A 19564-nucleotide genomic window follows, 5' to 3' on the forward strand; every position below is an offset into this window, starting at 1 on the left:
CTGAATACAACTACAACTAGCTTCGTATAAATTATTTACTCTGCTAACATTTTCTATTTTTTTAACAGCAAGAAAGATCTATTTCTTTTCAAGGTATATTAGTTTCAATAGGTTTGGATCCGTTATGCCTTGTTGACATGATCCAAGTTGCATTATATTCATAACTTACCAGTTTAAACGTTCGACCATAACACGACATTCTTTAACAAATTCCATCACTTTTTGTACAGTTTCCCTGTTAAGATAATATAATACGTAACATTTTAATAATAATAAAAAGTATGGCCATAAACAGAGATTTAGTGTTAAAAAGGGCGTTTCCCCTCAGTTTAATATACATTCTTACCAGGTAAGGCTTATATTAAAGTTGTTTTGGTTTCACAGTTACTCACACTGTTCTGTTTTTGGGGTTAAAAAAGAGAAAAAGCTTCAACTTTTTTAAGAGCTTTTCTTGTATATAGAACCTCTTTTTAATAATCAATAAAAATACATTAAAGCCTTCAAAGGAGGAGCCGTTACCGTGACAAAGGAATTCACAACAAAGTACAAAGTTACAAACGCCAAAAAAAGAGAACGTCTAGCAGACAGCTTTTTCCCAAGCATTCAGTCTGGGAAATAAGGATATATTTTTGAAACTAGTCCTTGGGAGTACAGGGTGGAATGGGAAATAAGGATTTTTTAAAACTGGACATTGGGCCTGCCCTGGTCTGGAATAAATAAACTGATCCATGATCATTGACCAGGACGCGTCGTCTGCTAAAATGAAGAAGTGGAATCCACTTAGTGGATAATTAAAAGTTCAGATAACGTCTGGACTCTTGTTACCCTTGAATTTTATTAGTGGTCAAGTGGATCACTGACCCCCTCCGATTTAATTTTAAAACAGGTCCAGGCAATTCTTAAACTGGTCATTCGCCATATGCCACCGCCTTATTTCCCACGCTGCTTGGGACCAGTTACCCCCCCCCCCGTGTCCGAAATAATAAACTGGTCTCCGGTCTGGCCCCCAGTCCCCCACCTTTGTTCTTAATTAATAAACTGGTCCCGAGGACCAGTAACCCTCACAAAACTAGTCCAAGCTATTAGTAAACTGGTTTTGAACCAGAGGAAGTGTGCTGAAGACTGCTGTGGAGTGTGGACTGGAGTGAACTGTGGTTCTAGAAGTATCATGTCGAGAAAATATCGGAGATTCTACCAGACTTGGACCGCAAAAAGTATCTATAACAATTTTCAAAAGCAAACTAAATATATCTGTAAAAGTAAACTTTACATGGTGTTCGTACAGCCTCAAATGTTTCCTATTTCACGGATAGTGGGTGTCTATTACTGAACGATAATTTTAAATTAACCCAAATCAAAAGCGTGAACATTTGGTGAATGCCCCGCCATTTGGAGACTATACGTTACTCGTTACATGTCGTACCCCTAACGATTTTTCTGAAGTAGAAGGTAATCTGAAAGATTTTTTTATAAGGAATAGATAGATAGCAGGTGGTGAAGTTAGAAGCCAATGGGACAGATTCGGTTTATGTGGAATGGACGAGAGACTAGGCAGATACAAGCTCGGTCGTCTCTGATTGGAAGGCACTCCCAGAATCAATAATCTCGATCCCTATAAGGGGTACGTTCAGTAACGAAATCTCAAAGAAATCGCTGTTTTCTTGATGTTTGGTTGATGGGCTCGAGACGTCAAAGTGACGTAAAAGGTTGTTGAACGGAAAAGTAGCATTTTGAAGTTAGCGCTGTTTTCGAAAATGGGATTGGGGAAACGTCTTACTGGCCCTCAAAACGTTACGAAGCGCAAATGGTTCTTGTACACTATTAACGAGCTCGCAAATAATGAAATTGTTTAAGAAAATTATGTCCATTTGAATGGTAGAAGTAGTTTTGTAAAGAAAACTAATACAATTACTGTTGGAATAGCATTATTGGAATTTAATTTTTAAATCCCGCGCCAACAACAGTCAAGCGCTACGTCACGCCATCAAAAAAACCATATCGATTAGATGGTTTTTCTGATGAGCAAGCGCTGAGCATCATGACGTCAAAACCGGAAACGCGAAAAAGCGTACAATAGTGAAAATCTGGCATCGCTTAGTAAGCGCTGTCATCAAAGAGGGTTACTGAACGTACCCAAGGTCTAAATTCCGCGCTGCACTTTCCCAACATTTTCACTTGTAATATCATCCACTTGTCATTCCTCCCACTAGTCCTGGAAATTCTTTCATTAATTAATTAATTACCTTCAAGCCCTTTGTTAGTTTAAATCTTAAATTAGTTTACTACTATTCCATTCCTAAATTTAATTAATTACCTTTAAGCGCTTGGTTCATTTAATTTTTAATATTTGTTACTATTCCCAAGTCAAAATTCGTTTGTTCATTTAAATCTTAATATTTTATACTATTCTCATGTTTAAAATCATTAATTATTTATCTAAATACAATTTGTTCATTTAATTCTTAATATTTGTTTAATATTCTCATGTTTAAAATCTTTAATTTAATTACCTATATGCACTGCTCATTTAATTCTTAATATTTGTTTACTATTTTCATTTTTAAAATCTTTAATTATCTATATGCACTGTTCATTTAATTCTAATTTGTTTACTATTCTCATGTGAAAATCAAAACCATTCCGTCCGTACCACAAAAGCCTAAGGCTAGCTTGTACGTAACTAGTCCAAATAAATAAATAAAAGGAATAGTGGCCACTAAAAGGGTGGATCGGGACTAGAGTAAAATAGTTAACATAGTGAAATACAATTTCCACCGATTACGAGAAAAAGCGTACGCGATTCAGAAATGGGTAGCGCGTTTACATCCACGTAAAACCTGTGAACGCGCTCTATTGTAACCAAGCACAGAAAGCGTGACACAGAAACGTCCCTGACAGTACCTCCAGGGTACCTCTCAATAGCATAACGTTACCGGCCGCAGTGTCCCGGTGAATAAACGTTATCGATATAAATGTGATGAACATTAAATAAAAAGGAAGTACATACCTTTGGTGAAACGGTCGTTTAATTTTTCACTCAAAATGTTTAACAGATATTCTTGGAATTAATTGCAACTAAAAGATAGGAGAAGACAAGTTACAAATATTTATTCGCTCTTGATTGCACGTTTGGAAATTTTCTAGCCTGGAGAGAAACACCCAAAACAAGATGAAGAGGCGTTCCTTTATTTTTTTATTTTAGTAACGTCATTTAATTTAAAATTAATTCTGAAAACGGCGGTTAGTGAGCCAAGAATCCTGTCCTTGACAAAGCGCACAGTTTCCGTTAATACAATTGAATTCAGAAAGGAGAAATTTAATGGATTCTTACGTAAACAGTTTCGGCAAATTCATTACAAAAGAGGATGAAAGATGGTTTTTCTCCAAAAAATTTAAAATGTTCATTTTACGATTAAAAAGAAATTTTACATTGTCAAGCAGCCTTCAAATCCATCTATTCCTTCTTGTGACTTCTACGTTTATGTACTATCAAAGAACTCTTCCGCGTACATGCATAGTCACATTGATCACAATTGAAGGGTTTTTCACCACTGTGAATGAGTTGATGTCTTTTCAAAGCATACTTCCACGTACTTGCACAGTCACACTGATCACATTTGAAGGGTTTTTCACTACTGTGAATTCGTTGATGAGCGATCAAACTAATCTTCTGTGTACATTTATAGTCACACCGAGCACAATTGAAGGGTTTTTCGCCGCTATGAATTCGTTGATGAGCGACCAAATTACCCTTGTGCACGCTTGCAAAGTCACACTGATCACATTTGAACGGTTTGTCACCACTGTGAATGCGTTGATGTTTGTTCAAATCTTTCTTCCGCGTACTTACATAGTCACACTGATCACATTTGAAGAGTTTTTCACCACTGTGAGTGCGTTGATGTGCGATCAAACTAAACTTCTGTGTACATTTATAGTCACACCGAGCACAATTGAAGGGTTTTTCGCCGCTATGAATTCGTTGATGAGCGACCAAATTACCCTTGTGCACGCTTGCAAAGTCACACTGATCACATTTGAACGGTTTGTCACCACTGTGAATGCGTTGATGTTTGTTCAAATCTTTCTTCCGCGTACTTACATAGTCACACTGATCACATTTGAAGGGTTTTTCACCACTGTGAATTCGTTGATGTCTGATCACATCAGTCTTCCACGCACTTGCAAAGTCACACTGATCACATTTGAAGGGTTTATCACCACTGTGAATAAATTGATGTGTGATCAAATTATTCTTCCACGCACTTGCATAGTCACACCGAGCACATTTGAAGGGTTTTTGACCACTGTGAATGCGTTTGTGTATGATCAAATTACCCTTACGATTACAAGCAAAGATACACTGATCACATTTGAAGGGTTTTTCACCACTGTGAATGCGTTGATGTCTTTTGAAATCATTCTTCCACGTACTTGCATAGTCACAATGATCACATTTGAAGCGTTTTTCACCGCTGTGAAGGCGTCGATGTTGTTTTAAATAACTCTTCTGACTGCATCTATATTCACACTGATCACATTTGAAGGGTTTTTCACCACTGTGAATGCGTTCGTGTCTGATCAAATCAATCTTCCGCGTACTTGCGAAGTCACACTGATCACACTTGAAAAGTTTTTCACCGCCATGAATGCGTTTATGTTTGATGAAATCGTACTTATACTTGCAAGAATAGTCACATTGTTCACATTGGAAGCCCTTTTCTTCTTTACCCATTCTAATGCGACGTTGTAGAGCCTTTTTATATTCAGTTGAATATTTGAAGCTCTTTTTACGTTTCTTCTTCAATTTCCCTACAAAAAATATAAACCATAAACATCACCTTGGCTCGAAACCCGAAAGGTTGGACTTTTAACATTTCTTTGCTCTCAAAATAACTTTTGTTCAATCGTTTTAACTTATTGCCAGATCTAACTTATGTTTAAGAATGTAGGACTGATTTAATTACTAAAATAAGAGGTTCATAATTGTTATGACATTTGTTGTAAGTTCCTCCATGTGGAGGTTAGACAGTTCCCGTGATCTTATCCGTAACGATTATAATGGAGTTGCAGACTTGCAGGCAATCATTTGATGATGAATAGCGAAATACCGTGAAAATTTTGCGTAAGCCCCGCCCCTTGGAGGCTAGACGTTCCTAGTACCCCTAAGGATGGTGATGAAGTAGAAGCTCATCTCAAATATACGAAGTACATGGACACTAGAAGGCGGTGGAGTCTGAAACCAATGCAACAGATTCGGTTTATGTGGAATGTACGAGAGACTAGGCAGATGAAGGAATAGTGTGGATTGGTCCTCAAGTAGAAAAATTAACATAGTGAAATACAATTTTTATCGACCATCGGAAAACGCGAACACTTCTACTTCCATACGCAACCTGTGAACGCGCTCTATGGTAACAAAAGACAGACAGACACTGAAACGTCCCAGACAGTAACTCTCAATGACATATGTCACTTGGAGAGGTAAATAGTAGCGTTGATTAATAATGTTTACCGAGGGAAAAAGTTAAAAACACCCATAGTCACACTGATCATATGTAAAGAGTTTTTCAGCGCTATGAATGTGTTTATGCGCGATTAAATGACACTTGCGCTTGAATCTACATTCGCACTGATCCCATTTGAAGCATTTTTCTTCGTTACCCTTTGAAATATGACTTTGTACACCCCTTTTATAATCAGGTTTTATAAGCTAGGCCTTTTTTGGGGGGAGGGCTATAGCCCCCAAATTCCAAACTTACCCCCCCCCCACCCAAAATAATCCGTAAACCCTACCAAAAAATTGCTGTTAGCAACGTAAAATTCTGTAGCAATATATAAAAATTTTTAAACATCAAACAGTAAAATTTTGAAGAAAAAAACAGATGGAGACAAGTAAAATGTTTCATGTTCTTTCGAAGGGAGTCCCAGTAGTGTGTTCTAAAAGCTAACCACAACTAAAAATAAACCTAAGACGAGTGAAAATCCTACATAATCGGTTCCGTAGTCTTTATATATAAAAGGCTGTATATCTTTAAAATACGAATAATTTCACGTTGACACAAATTTACGGATAGTTTTAAAGGTCTACACATTTTCCAATGAACCCATTATTCAATTTTTTATATTAAGTTCTTATAATAACTAGTTTGCCCAGATTTTGCCCCCCCCCCGCCCCCAAATTTCAAACCCTAGCGACGCTACTGCTTTGCTCTCAAAATATTCAACGGATTTTTAGGGAATCAAATGCTAGGTGACGCTGCATGATGACAAGTTACCCCTTTAATTCGTCCTCGCACCCCCTCTCTATTGCAAAAGAATTTTTGGCTGAAATAAGTACCAGCGATGATAAGAAAAGAGTGAAGACCCTTGGGAAAGTCTCATTATTCAAGAGGCTGAAAGGTCGTTAAGTGCTACAATTCAAATATACGTTACGCAGAATCTTAAAAATAACATAAAAAGTGTGAACGTTTTGTCCAAGACATTTAAATATGTTCCATATAGGACGTAAATGAAGTTTTTTTTTGGCTGTGTAGTCTTCAAATCCATTCTATTTACAGATGCTTTTACCAAGTCAAGAACGTTCATCCTAAGGCACATTGATGATAGTGCTGTGCGAGTACTCGATAAGAGATTTTCTGAGACTCGAAAAAGTTTCGAGTATCAAACCAAGGCTCGATAAATACTCGAACCTGCTTTTGGAAAGTCTTGAACTCTGAAAATAGGATGGAGTAACTATAAAAATCTACAAGAAAGTAACGCTTATTGGTTAACAGACGCATATTAGTGCTCATTGGGTAGTTTAGATCATAATGCCAGTGCAATGTAGTATTGTGGTAGCTCCTAGCTGGTAAAATAGTGGAAGTAAAAGTAATGAAATACAGTTAAAGGCGCGTTTACTACTATTATTTTATTTATTTATTTTTTAAGTTTAGGTTAGAAATGTTCGTTTGGAACTTTGCGCGAAGCATAACAATGGCTACAAGTTACTTCGGTGAGGAATGAGATTCCGAAGAAGATATTAATGAGAAATTAAGTTAGTTAAATTTAAAGGGAAGAAGACTAATACCGTCTGGGAATTGATGGAAGTAGTTGTCGATGATCAAAATTACACCAAATGTCTATTATGAGAGCAATAAGTTAACAGAAAGTGTGAAAACACTAGAAAATCAATTCCCAATTACTCGATAAATACTCGAAACAAATTTTCCAACTACTCGATACTCGATTCGAGTACTCGAGACTCGGCTCGATACTCAATAAGGGAAAATTTCAATACTCGAGACTCGACTCGAAACCAAAAATTCAAGGCTCGCACAGCCCTAATTGATGATCACGAACAAAGGTTTTTCCCCCCATTTGTAAATGGCTTGACAATTGTTTGACCAAATTAATTTTCAGTTTGCTTGCAAAGAAACACTAATAAAAGTTGAAGATTTTTTTCCTGGTTCGCGTTTTAATGTGACGTTTTAGATTTTGAATTAATATAACCCAAGATTAGTTTTCATCTAAGTTTAAAGCGGAATTAGATCCTAAAACTGAACACTGACTCTCCGGTAGGAAGTTCGTGTCTCCCACATTCGCGATTTTTGAAAGATGAAAAAAAAAAAATACATTCGGATTTTATTGAGCAAATCGAGAGCGATCTTAAAGTATTCAAATGGAATACGCGACTAGACTTTATACCGAGGAGTCGGAAATAGTTGCTTAGAAATATGACTTCTCACTCTAGGTACTCAAGACTATTAAAGAATGAAATGACTTACCTGCAATTTCCGAACGAGGCGATGAGGTTTTACCCCCTGGATTCTTTGGAGCGACATCTTCTAATGTCTCCGAGTTGGACACCGAACTATTATGTTGACCTGCATTTGGAACTTCGGGTAAATCGCTTTCCATAGAGACGGGGTTCAATTCTGATAGTTCAATTGGGTTACGTTCTACTTCAGGAACAAGCACTGGCACACTCAATGAACTCGGATCGACAAACAGCTCCACACTTTGATTTTGTCCATCACTTTTCTTTGCATCTGTCACGGCGATTTCGGATTGGTTTTCATCAAGTTCGTTTTCTAGGACTCTTTCTAGTGAATCGCTTTCGACATTTGCATCAAGAGAAAGATCCAAATGTTTTTCGTATTCAACATTCAATTCAGGAACACGAAATCTCTTCGATGGAGTTGAATTATCCTCAGTGTCCCCCTCTGTCGAGAAACTTGGCGATTGACGATAAGAATCATTAATGGTAATATTGTTTTCAAGAGGTTCTCGTGGCGAATCGCTTTCCGTGTTCGTGTCAGGAGACATTTCGAATGTGTTTTCAACCTTAATTTTTGGTGAAGGCGCACTTTGAGGCAAACTGTCACTGTAGTTCGGTTTAGGGACACATGGATTCGTATTTCGCGTTATTAACCCCATATTTTCAGTTTTTTTCAAGGTATAGTTTCAGGGTTTGTATTGCCAACCTCAGAACCAGGCGATTCTTGACTAATATTTTCTTTAGACAGAATGCCTTGGACATTGACAGCTTGGACACTGTGCATCACAATAGGAAGGGATTTCCCAAATCATTTTCGACGGGTTCAGTTTTCACTAATTCATCGTTAGGAAATTGAAATATTCCACTTTTCTCCCATTTTTTAAACAATTAACAATAACTTTCATTCTTAAAGTAATTATCTTTCCAATCGACTATGAAAGTGAAGAATGTTCCATACCATCAGATCTTTGATTCTTCTTTCCAACTCTTTAATGACCCTATTGAGTCTTTCAATTTCGTCTATTTGCTTATTTATCGTTAATGATGTTTTCACTCTCTCTTTTGCCATTTTTGAAATTAAAACATTACACTAAACAAAATGAGATTCCATTACAAAACAATCTTCGGAGTTTCTTTGGCTGAACGTATTTTGAAGGGGCAAGCGAGAAAAGGGGGAAGATAATGACACAGAAGAAGGGGATCAGCAACAAAGGCCCTCGTCGGGTTTCTTTGTTAATAAAGAAACGAAGGTCGTGTTGCCAATCCTGATAGGTGTTTTCACCAATAACCTTAATTAATTAACCCACTCATAGAGTTTGGTTCTATTTAAAGGGACACCTGATTCGACAACTAATCCATTTAAAGTTTCTCATATCTCTGTGCTTAATTTCACACTGCTAAAAAACCCCTATGCTTAGAAAAATACCTTGGCTTCCAGTTTCCTAATTCGATCAACTCTCGCTTTTACTTCATTGATTAGATCATCTTTGCTCAAGTGATCATAGTTACAATCTTTTTCGTAGTCCATTTCCTAAAAACAAAGTTTCAATAACTTAACTCAGTTTGTCTAAAAAAGGGAATATTCCAATAATTTCGCAAATACCTCTTTGATCGCCAACCTTTGAAGATTTACTAAACTCATTTCGGAATTTTGTAACGAGAGTTGGTGAGATTGAAAATCTACCCTAAAATAAAATAATTTTCCAAACTGAAGGTAAATCAAAAACGGACAAGGAAAGTTTCCCGTTCGCTATAAAAAGCTAAGAAAAACATAGCGATGCTTAAATTGTGACACTTTTGTTCAAGACTAGGGATTTTCTCAAGCACATTTTCTGAATACAACTACAACTAGCTTCGTATAAATTATTTATTCTGCTAGCATTTTTAATTTTTTAAACAGCAAGAAAGATCTATTTCTTTTCAATAGGTTTGGATCCGTTATGCCTGTTTAACATGATCCAAGTTGCATTTTATTCATCACTTACCAGTTTAAACGTTCCACCATAACACGACATTCTTTAACAAATTCCATCATAGTTTGTACAGTTTTCCTGTTATGATAAACGTAACATTTTAATAATAATAAAAAGTATGGCCATAAACAAAGATTTAGTGTTACCAAGGGCGTTTCCCTCAGTTTAATATACATTCTTACCAGGCAAGGCTTATATTAACGAAGTTTTGGTTTCACAGTTACTCACACTGTTATGTTTTTGGGGTTAAAAAAGAGAAAAAGCTTAAAGTTTTATTAAGAGCTTTTCTTGTATATAGATACTCTTATTAATAATCAATAAAAAATACATTAAAGCCTTTAAAGGAGGAGCCGTTACCGTAACAAAGGAATTCACAACAAAGTACAAACGCCAAAAAAAGAGAACGTCTAGCAGACAGCTTTTTCCTAACCAATCAATCTGGGAAATAAGCAGGGCCGGAAATAAGAAAAATGTCTTATAGGACATATGTCCAAAATTGTCCAGTGATACCCCCTTTGACTGGAAAATTTATAGGACATTGTCCTATTAACGTTTTCATTTACTTTTACTATATTTTATTTCCCTTATATTTTTTGTACGAGTTTGTAACGCCCGCCAAAAGGAACGAAGGTAGAGGGCGAAACCGTCTCTAGAGTAGGTACGAGGGGTCTAGCCCCAAAACCAGTTTTTCCGCTTTCGCATCCCCATCAAAGCACGTTGTCGGGATATTTGGCGCGTTCGCGTATCTGCTCTCGTAATGTACGGACGTACGATAATTTTCTCAATCAAATGTTAACGCTTTATCAATAAATAATGATTTTCTATCAACCCTCAACCGTAATTTCTTCCTGACTCAGACGTCTAAATATCAGACGACCAAAGAAAGCTAATATTTCAGAAGTGGGATAACTGAGTCCGCTGATGAAAATTGATTTCAAAAGCAACACGAGGTACGCGACCGCCGCCCTATAGAACGTGAAAGGGACTATCAGAACGACGACACGAGGCACATGAACGCCGCCTTATAGTACGTGAACGGTGTATAATTATTTTGCTGAACGAGAACGAGAGACACTATTTTAATGAGTAATTATGAGCTAAGAAGAAGTACAAGAACGAAAGCACAGCGTGTATGCGATTTTTGCGACGACTGCAGAACGTTATCGAAACCGCTCAAGAACGATAGAACGAGTTCGCCAAAAGAGTCAAACGAACGCTGTTCAGATAAACAGAACGAAGAAACTACTCAGAAAAGTACGACGAACGAAAGAAGTAACCGTAAGCACATCTCTATAATTGAGCATCCTAAACCCCAAAACGAAGTATTGTCCGAGAGGGTTACGCCCAACGTGAACGAAAACGTCGCGCCTTCAGAGAACGACAACCCCACCCCAAGAACGGGAAATCTAGGAGAGAACGTGCAAGATCCTATTTTCGAAATGGCTGATGGTGGTGAAGGTAACAGGGAAGGCGACAGAACGTCCGACAGAGGGAGCGACAGAGCGTCTGACAGGGGAAGCGACTACCCCGATGAAAGCGGCAGCGAACGGGATGATTTTCGAGATCCCGCATATAATCCGAACGTAGACCACCGCAGGAGAGAGAACGCCCGCCGTCACAGAGCGAACGCAAGGCACGGGGTGAACGAAATACCGCCCGATTTCATTCCGATAGCTGCTCTTAATCAAGCTATCCAAGCGGCTGTAGCGGCAGCTTTACAAGTACAACAAGTGGTGCCACAAGCGCGGCAAATGCACGATGCCGAAAAGTTAGTTCCGGAATTTGATCCGCAACAACCCCAGCAGACCGTTACAATGTGGCAGAGGAAGGTCGAACAACTGGCCGAAACGTACGTGTGGGACGATAGAGATAAAATACGATACGCACTGCCTAAATTGAGAGGGACCGCTAAAATATGGTTCGAAAGCCTCGATACCGTCACCCATACGTGGTCTGAATGGAAAGATCTGCTGACGAAGTGGTTTCCAGCCACAAAAGGAACCATGTACTTAATGAAGGAAATGGAACGCAGAGTACGAGGCCCCTCTGAACGATTGGAGGAGTACTTTCACGATAAAGTGGCAAAAGCTCGAAGAGCAGGACTTGATGACGAAACGATGATTGATTACCTTATAGCTGGCTTAAACGATGAGAATATGGCCACAGCGTTAAACGCGAGAAACTTCGAATCAGCGCACGAACTACTACAGAGCATCAGTCAAATAGAAGAACGACGGGCGTTGACGAAGAAAAATCGAACGAACTTTCACCTTAACGAACGAACAAAGCACGTAACGAAATCGGAACGCACTTTTGAACGACAAACACCAGAAACGAACGATCGACAAAGTACTGCCTATAAACCTAGTCGAAACTCGAAAGGTGAATTCTTATGTTTTAATTGCCTGGAGTACGGACATATGTCAATTGAATGCCCTAAACCTCAAAGAAAATTAAGGTGCACGTCTTGCCAGAGAACGGGGCACACGGCCGACAAATGCCGTTGGCGGGTTTCCCGACCGAATAAGGACTCCCGAACAAACACTCAGACTCAACAACTTCACGTTGACACTAAGAACGCGTCTAGCCAGTCAAACGAGAAATACTTTAAAGACGCCTGGTTGGATGGAAAGCCCATACGATCGTATGTTGACCAAGGAAGTAGATGCGTAACATTACAGAAGACTGTTGCCGAGACAATGAATATTGCGTACGACGAGCCACCTGCAGGTTCTGTAATTAGCGGGTTTGGATTAGGGAAGACCGTACCTGTTGGCTTTTTACAAGGCGAAGTCAAAGTAGACCAAGCGAACGCTGTCGTAGATATCTATGTCGTGGAGGACCACATACAATCAATACCTCTTCTTATCGGTCAACCACTAACCGATCAACCTCATGTCACTGTCGTTAAGAGACAAAACACAGTACGACTGTTTAACGAGAAGCACGAAGACGACGAAGAAGATAATTGCCTCGAGCGCATTCACATACCAGCCTTACCTAAGGAAAAGATAAAACTATGGGCTAAGGACGCAGTGGTAATTGCACCAAACTACGTTGGTTACATAAACCTTATGACGCACGATGCCGAAGCCATGGATCAAAACTTGTTTGTCGACGCTCAACTTCGACTCCATCCGGGGCAAGAACATTGCCTCCCACGTAGTCTTATCTCAGTTGATTCCAAGGGGAATTCCGTAATGACCGTAGCTAATGTATCAGAAAAAGAGTTGAAGATTGAAAAGGGACAGAAGTTTGCTAAAGCAGAAGTTTGTTTAGCAGTTCCGAACGACGAAGAGCCACAAACTGTTCTGCACATGAACCTTCATAAGCGAAAAGCACTCGAATGCGAAGCTATTCATGTTGGTCCAAAGGTTACGAAAAAACAGAAGGACGAGTTGGTTGCATTATTGAACGACTATCGCGATTGTTTCGCAGAAAACCTTCATGAACTCGGTCGAACGAATAAAGCCGAGCTGAAGATCGAGCTGACCTCAGACGAGCCGGTAACGTTTCGCCCGTATCGTTTGTCTTACGCTGAACGAGAAACGGTTAGAAAGAAAATCGCTGAACTTAAAGAAACGGGTGTCGTTGTCGATTCGCATTCACCGTACGCAAGTCCGATCTTACTTGTGAAGAAGAAGAACGGAGAAGAAAGAGTTTGCATCGATTTTCGAGCGCTCAATAAACTTACAAAACGAGATGCATTTCCGTTACCAAGAATTGACGACCAACTAGAACGCCTTCAAGGAGCTCAATTATTCACTACACTCGATTTAGCGTCGGGATATTATCAAATCCCTGTAGAAGAAAATTCCAGAGAAAAAACAGCGTTTGTGACCCCAGATGGTCACTTTGAATTTAACGTCATGCCATTCGGCCTTACAAATGGCCCTGCAATTTTTCAACGCATAATGAACAATATTTTGGGACCACTACGTTACACCATTGCAATGGCGTACCTGGATGACCTGCTCCTGCCCAGCGTCACCGTTGAAGACGGGCTTAAGAATTTGAAGCAAATTTTAGAAGTTTTGAGAAATGCCGGACTAACGCTAAACCTTAAAAAATGTTTCTTCCTGCAAAGTAGAATAGACTTTCTGGGATTCGAAGTAAGCAAAGACGGTATACAGCCGGGAAAAAGCAAAACTGATTGTGTACGAAATTTTCCCTGCCCCACGAACGTGAACGAGGTCCGAAGGTTTCTTGGCCTAGCGAGCTATTTTCGCCGTTTCGTAAAAGGTTTCGCTAGTATAGCCAGTCCACTGAACGCTTTACTACGGAAGGACGCTCCCTGGAAATGGGGAAAACCAGAGGAAGACGCATTCGACTGCCTAAAAACGTGTCTGGCAAACAGACCAGTTCTGGGACTTTATAATCCTACAGCGGAAACCGAAGTTCATACCGACGCGTCCCAACTAGGTCTAGGCGCAATTTTGCTTCAAACCGGGGCAGACAACAAGAAGCATCCAATAAGTTATGCCAGTAGGTCAACCACAGAAGACGAACAAAAATATCATTCGTATGAGCTCGAAACCTTAGCCGTGGTGTGGGCGCTTGAAAAATTTAGAACGTTCCTTATTGGAAAACAGTTCACCGTCGTAACAGACTGTAATTCTATGCGAAACACACACTCCAAAAAGCACCTAATTCCAAGGATTGGACGATGGTTTCTAAAACTAGAAGAGTTTACGTACGAGATAGAGCATCGACCTGGAACCAGAATGGCCCATGTGGACGCTCTCAGTCGAGCTCCAGTAGACGAAGCTTTGGCAACAGACATTGCCACTGGACTGGAAGTTTTAAGTCTTCAACTGACCACCGAAGATTGGTTAGCGGCAGCTCAACACTCTGATAAACGAGTCCGTAGAATTAAGGATCACCTTCTGAAGACAGAGAACTTGACTAAGGCCGATCGACAAGTGAAGACTGAATTTACATTGAAGCACGGGCGCGTTTTCCGCCAAAACCCGAACGCCGACGCATTGGAAGCGAAATTTTTATGGGTCGTTCCAGACAACGCTCGATGGAGAATTGTTAAGTCGTGCCATGACGATGTCGGTCATTTCTCCGTTGACAAAACGTACGCTAAACTGAAGTCCGAGTACTGGTTCCCTCGCATGAAGCGGTATGTACGTCGTTATATTTCTACATGCTTGCCATGTTTATACCATAAAAAGCCCGCCGGAAAACAACCAGGGATGCTTCACTCCATTGAAAAAGTCGGAGAGCCATTCCACACGATCCACATGGATCACCTAGGACCTTTTACTCGCAGTTTAAAGGGCAATACTTACCTGATAGTCGCGGTAGATGGTTTCACCAAATTCACCTTACTGAAAGCTGTACGAAATGCGGGAATGAACCAGGCTAAACAGTTTTTGGAGGAAATCATTGCTATTTTTGGTGCACCACGAAGACTGATAACCGATCAGGGGACATCGTATACAGGCGGAAAATTCAAACAACTTTGTCAAGACGCAAATATTTGTCATGTGCTAAATGCGACCGCCACCCCAAGAGGAAACGCACAGGTAGAACGTTTTAATCGCACAATTACCCCGTCAATCGCCAGCTTGTGCGAACGTGACGATGAAAAGGACTGGGATGCCAGATTATCCCAGGTTCAATGGGGATTGAATAACACAATTCACAAGGCAACGCAAACGACGCCGTTCGCCCTGTTATTCAATTATCACTCACGATCTCCAGTAGGCAACGAAGTAACGAATGCCATACGAGACAGTTTCGACGAGGAGGTTCTCAAAAGACGAGCAACTGCTATCGCGAGAATTCGAGAAGATCAAAAACGCCAGCGAGAACGTTACAACTCTAAACGCTGTGAAGCTGAGACATACAAACCGGGTGATTTAGTAGTCGTCCGCCGTGAAACACCTGCAACCGGAGAACCCCGTAAGACCAACGCTGCCTACCGTGGCCCTTACGTGGTCTCTCAGAAGCTCGATTATGACCGATACGTAATAGAAGACTTGCCTGAAACGCAGAGATCGCAAAGATTTTACCGAAACACGGCGCCCGCTGACAAACTGAAGCGATTTATAGTTCCTGATAACAGTGACGATTCAAGTTCTGAACAGTCAGAGGATGAAGAGTTAGAACGAGACGAGAAACATTTAAAAGCAAAAACCAATGTAATACGAACAACCCTAAAGAACGATAAGACGAAGAACATCCCCAGGATGAACGAATCCGAGTCACTTCCGCCAACCGAAGGAGAAGTGCGAACGAGGCCAAAAAGACAGGTGAAACGGCCAAGACACTTGCAAGAATATCATTTGAATTTTTAATTATAAAAGAACTGACGTTGCAAAAAAAAAACCTTAATTTCTACATTAGTATTGTGTACAAAACATATTTTTTGAATTTAATTTTGAGTACCAATTAGTTAATAACTTTCAAATAACCGGGAGGTCAATAGTAACGGATGGCCGAATATTAACGTTTTCATTTACTTTTACTATATTTTATTTCCCTTATATTTTTTGTACGAGTTTGTAACGCCCGCCAAAAGGAACGAAGGTAGAGGGCGAAACCGTCTCTAGAGTAGGTACGAGGGGTCTAGCCCCAAAACCAGTTTTTCCGCTTTCGCATCCCCATCAAAGCACGTTGTCGGGATATTTGGCGCGTTCGCGTATCTGCTCTCGTAATGTACGGACGTACGATAATTTTCTCAATCAAATGTTAACGCTTTATCAATAAATAATGATTTTCTATCAACCCTCAACCGTAATTTCTTCCTGACTCAGACGTCTAAATATCAGACGACCAAAGAAAGCTAATAGTCCACTGGAATGCGCAAAATTAGTGTCGCATTATCATAAAAAAACTATCAAAACTTCAGAAAATATATTGGTCAAAATGTCCAGTGACCCCCATAGTTTTTTAAAAAGTTATGGGGCATTTTAAAATTTTATTGGACAATGTCCAGTGTCCTGTGCTTATTTCCGGCCCTGGAAATAAGGATATTTTTAAACTTGTCCTTGGGAGTACAGGGTGGGAATGGGAAATAAGGATTTTTTTAAAACTGGACATTGGGGTTGGGCCTGCAGTGGCGTCGCCAGGGGTTTTTTGGAGGCGCTTGAGCCCCCTGAAAATTCTCCGAAGCGCCCCCATATATTTACTGAAAGCCTCTCCTAATTATTCAGTTGGGGTGAATTGAAGTTTTTACTATATGAAAGTGAAATACACACAGAAACACTATTTCATATTTATATCATCTAGAGCGTATTTATACAGTCGTAACAGTCTATTTTCTTGATTTTTTTCTGTAGCATAGCTAACCTACACTGTCCCAAGCACTGAGGGCAACATCTACCCCCTTTCGCCTCAATCGCGTGCCTTCCGAAGCAAGGTCTAAAAAATAACTTCGCCCCGTCCTCTAGCCACTAACTACCGAGGATATCCGAATCGAATAATTGAAATTTTCCCATTAACTGACCCCCTCAATTAAGCACGCCCACTCGAGTTTAGTCTAGTCCTGATATAGTCAATGTCAAGTTATATTCAAACATTTTAACAGTAATCAAATTAATTTGTGTGATGCAAAAGCTTTTTTGATAAAACATGCGTTCAGTCCTTAATTACTTTTCCTTATTTTATTACTCTAATATTCGTCTTATAGACAAGAGGGTGTCGTGATAAACGTGATGTGTTTTGAAAAATTGGTAACACAGTGCTTTAGGTAGGGCTTAAGCCCTCCCAAAATCGAGACCCTGGCGACGCCACTGTGGGCCTGCCACCCCCTGGTCTGGATTAAATAAACTGGTCCCTGACCATTGACCAGGACGCGTCGTCTGCTAAAATGAAGAAGTGGAATCCACTTAGTGGATAATTAAAATATTTGAGATAACGTCTGGACTCTGGTTACCCTTGAATTTTATTAGTGGTCAAGTGGATCACTGACCCCCCTCCGATTTAATTTTAAAACTGATCCAGGCAATTTTTAAACTGGTCATTCGCCATATGCCACCGCCTTATTTCCCACGCTGCTTGGGACCAGTGACCCCCCCTAGTGTCCGAAATAATAAACTGGTCTCCGGAATGGCCCCCAGTCCCCCACCTTTGTTCTTAATTAAGAAACACGTCCCGGGGAACAGTAACCCTCACTTTGAATTTTAAAACTAGTCCAAGCTATTAGTAAACTGGTTTTGAACCAGAGGAAGTGTGCTGAAGCATAGAGATAGGAACATATACAGGCCCGTAGCCACGGGGGGGGGCACCAGGGGGCAATGCCCCTCAAAAATATATCCTGCCCCCTCAAATAAGATTTCGGTTTGCCCCTAAATGCCCCTCAAAATTTTCCAATGCCCCTTATCAAATTAAGTTTTCATTTTGGTTCACAAATATTAAAAGTATTAAGAATGTATATCAACATATTTTAGACTTTATTGTCTTTATCTGTGTATATTCCTGATACACTTGAATTTTTTTACTTGATATATCTCTGATTCATTTGTATGTTTTAAATTCCCTGATGCACTGGAATTTTTAGCTTTTTGTCGTTATCCTTGATATATATCGTTGGATTTGTCATCCAGGACCAAAATATTATGTCGGGGTACAGCGAGGGGTCGGGCGTTTTGGAAAAAGTGTTCGGGATTTCGAAATCCAATTTGATTTCTTCGGATTCCGTTTGATTTCAGAATTCGATAAAATCCAATGAATTTCATCGAATTTTTAGATTTTTCCCATGATTCCGTCGGATTTATTTTCTCGTTATTTCGACGGATTTTGCGATATTTCCATTGATTTCGTTGGATTTTGAGATTTTTTAGGTGATTTCCTCGGATTTTGAGATTTTTTACGTGATTTCCTCGGATTTTGAGATTTTTTACGTGATTTCCTCGGATTTTGAGATTTTTTACGTGATTTCCTCGGATTTTGTGATTTCTTTGGATTTCACGATTTCTTTACTGATTATGTTTCTGATATTGTGATTTCGCTTCTTATTTCGTGATTTTTATGTTTATTTCGTGATTTCTTAGTTGACTTTGTGTTTTTTTCCTGATTTTATGATTTCTTTAATGATTTTGTGATTTCGTTGCTGATTTCGGATTTTTTATTTGATTTCAAAATCAGCATTGATTTCGGATTTCTTAAGTTGGATTTCACGGATAGCCTACGGGAGTTAACGAATGACCGACCCCTCGGGGTACAGACTTACATTTGACGCCTCAACAGCGACTTGCGAAGTTGCGAGGCAAGCTTTTCTTGCCCTACTCGCGTATTTTCACTTTAACGACGAGCTATGTCACATTAAAGAAAGTGAAACTTAACTTTCCTAGCCTACGAAAAATATCTGACTAGAAATTTATATTTAGAACTGTTTATTAACAATTTATTTTTTTTTAAACTTTTTAAAAAAAAGTTTGATTTTCAAATGTTAAATAATGAAATACCTGTGGAAATATTTATTGTCTGACATTTTGATATTTATGTTATGTTATTCTACAAAAAAAGTCCATTTGCCATGCCAACTCACAGAAAGATACTGCCCCCTCTGCGTAACTTTTCTGGCTACGGGCCTGAACATATATACCTCTAGAGTCACAACGTATATCCCGAGGCAGGCCGCACTTTTTAAAACCATGTAAACTTTATCATTCGACACCTGCGCCACTATCGGCGATATTCTTAACTAAAATATTATTCGAGCTAAAAATAGATGGCGTAGCTAAATAAGGTTTTCCGCGCTAAAAATGAATTTTTGGCGGGAAAAATGAACTTTTCGCGCTAAATCTGTAACGTTTTCAAACTTTTTTCAGTTGACGGACCTTATATTATTATTATTATATTATATGTTCTTAACTAT

General features: G+C 39.4%; 2 protein-coding genes across 2 annotated transcripts in view; both read right to left on the minus strand.

The window, feature by feature from the left end:
- The window catches only part of LOC149621289 (uncharacterized), a 115325-nt gene that overhangs the window by 27350 nt on the left and 68411 nt on the right, over nucleotides 1-19564 (minus strand). The gene's annotated exons all lie outside the window — the stretch shown is intronic.
- LOC149621292 (uncharacterized) lies at nucleotides 2142-6155 on the minus strand. The gene is made up of 2 exons (XM_089854744.1): nucleotides 4277-6155; nucleotides 2142-4207 (listed from the first exon to the last, which is right to left on the minus strand). Exons 1-2 carry the CDS (start codon nucleotides 4733-4735, stop codon nucleotides 3455-3457), a joined length of 1212 nt encoding a protein of 403 aa, XP_089710870.1. The 5' UTR covers nucleotides 4736-6155; the 3' UTR covers nucleotides 2142-3454.

The sequence above is a fragment of the Phalangium opilio genome, unplaced genomic scaffold (genome assembly GCF_054372755.1).
Source record: "Phalangium opilio isolate 3A_F unplaced genomic scaffold, DU_Popi_V2 ptg000209l_1, whole genome shotgun sequence".
NCBI classification, from domain to species: Eukaryota; Metazoa; Arthropoda; class Arachnida; order Opiliones; family Phalangiidae; genus Phalangium; species Phalangium opilio.

Bases quoted from the DNA above. Each gene is read 5' to 3' on its own strand.
- LOC149621292 (XM_089854744.1), bottom strand. From the start codon at position 4,735: ATGGGTAAAGAAGAAAAGGGCTTCCAATGTGAACAATGTGACTATTCT. The intron at 4,208-4,276 runs GACTATGCAAGT...GATAAACCCTTC, and splicing joins CCTTCAAATGTGCTCGGTGT to AAATGTGATCAGTGTGACTT.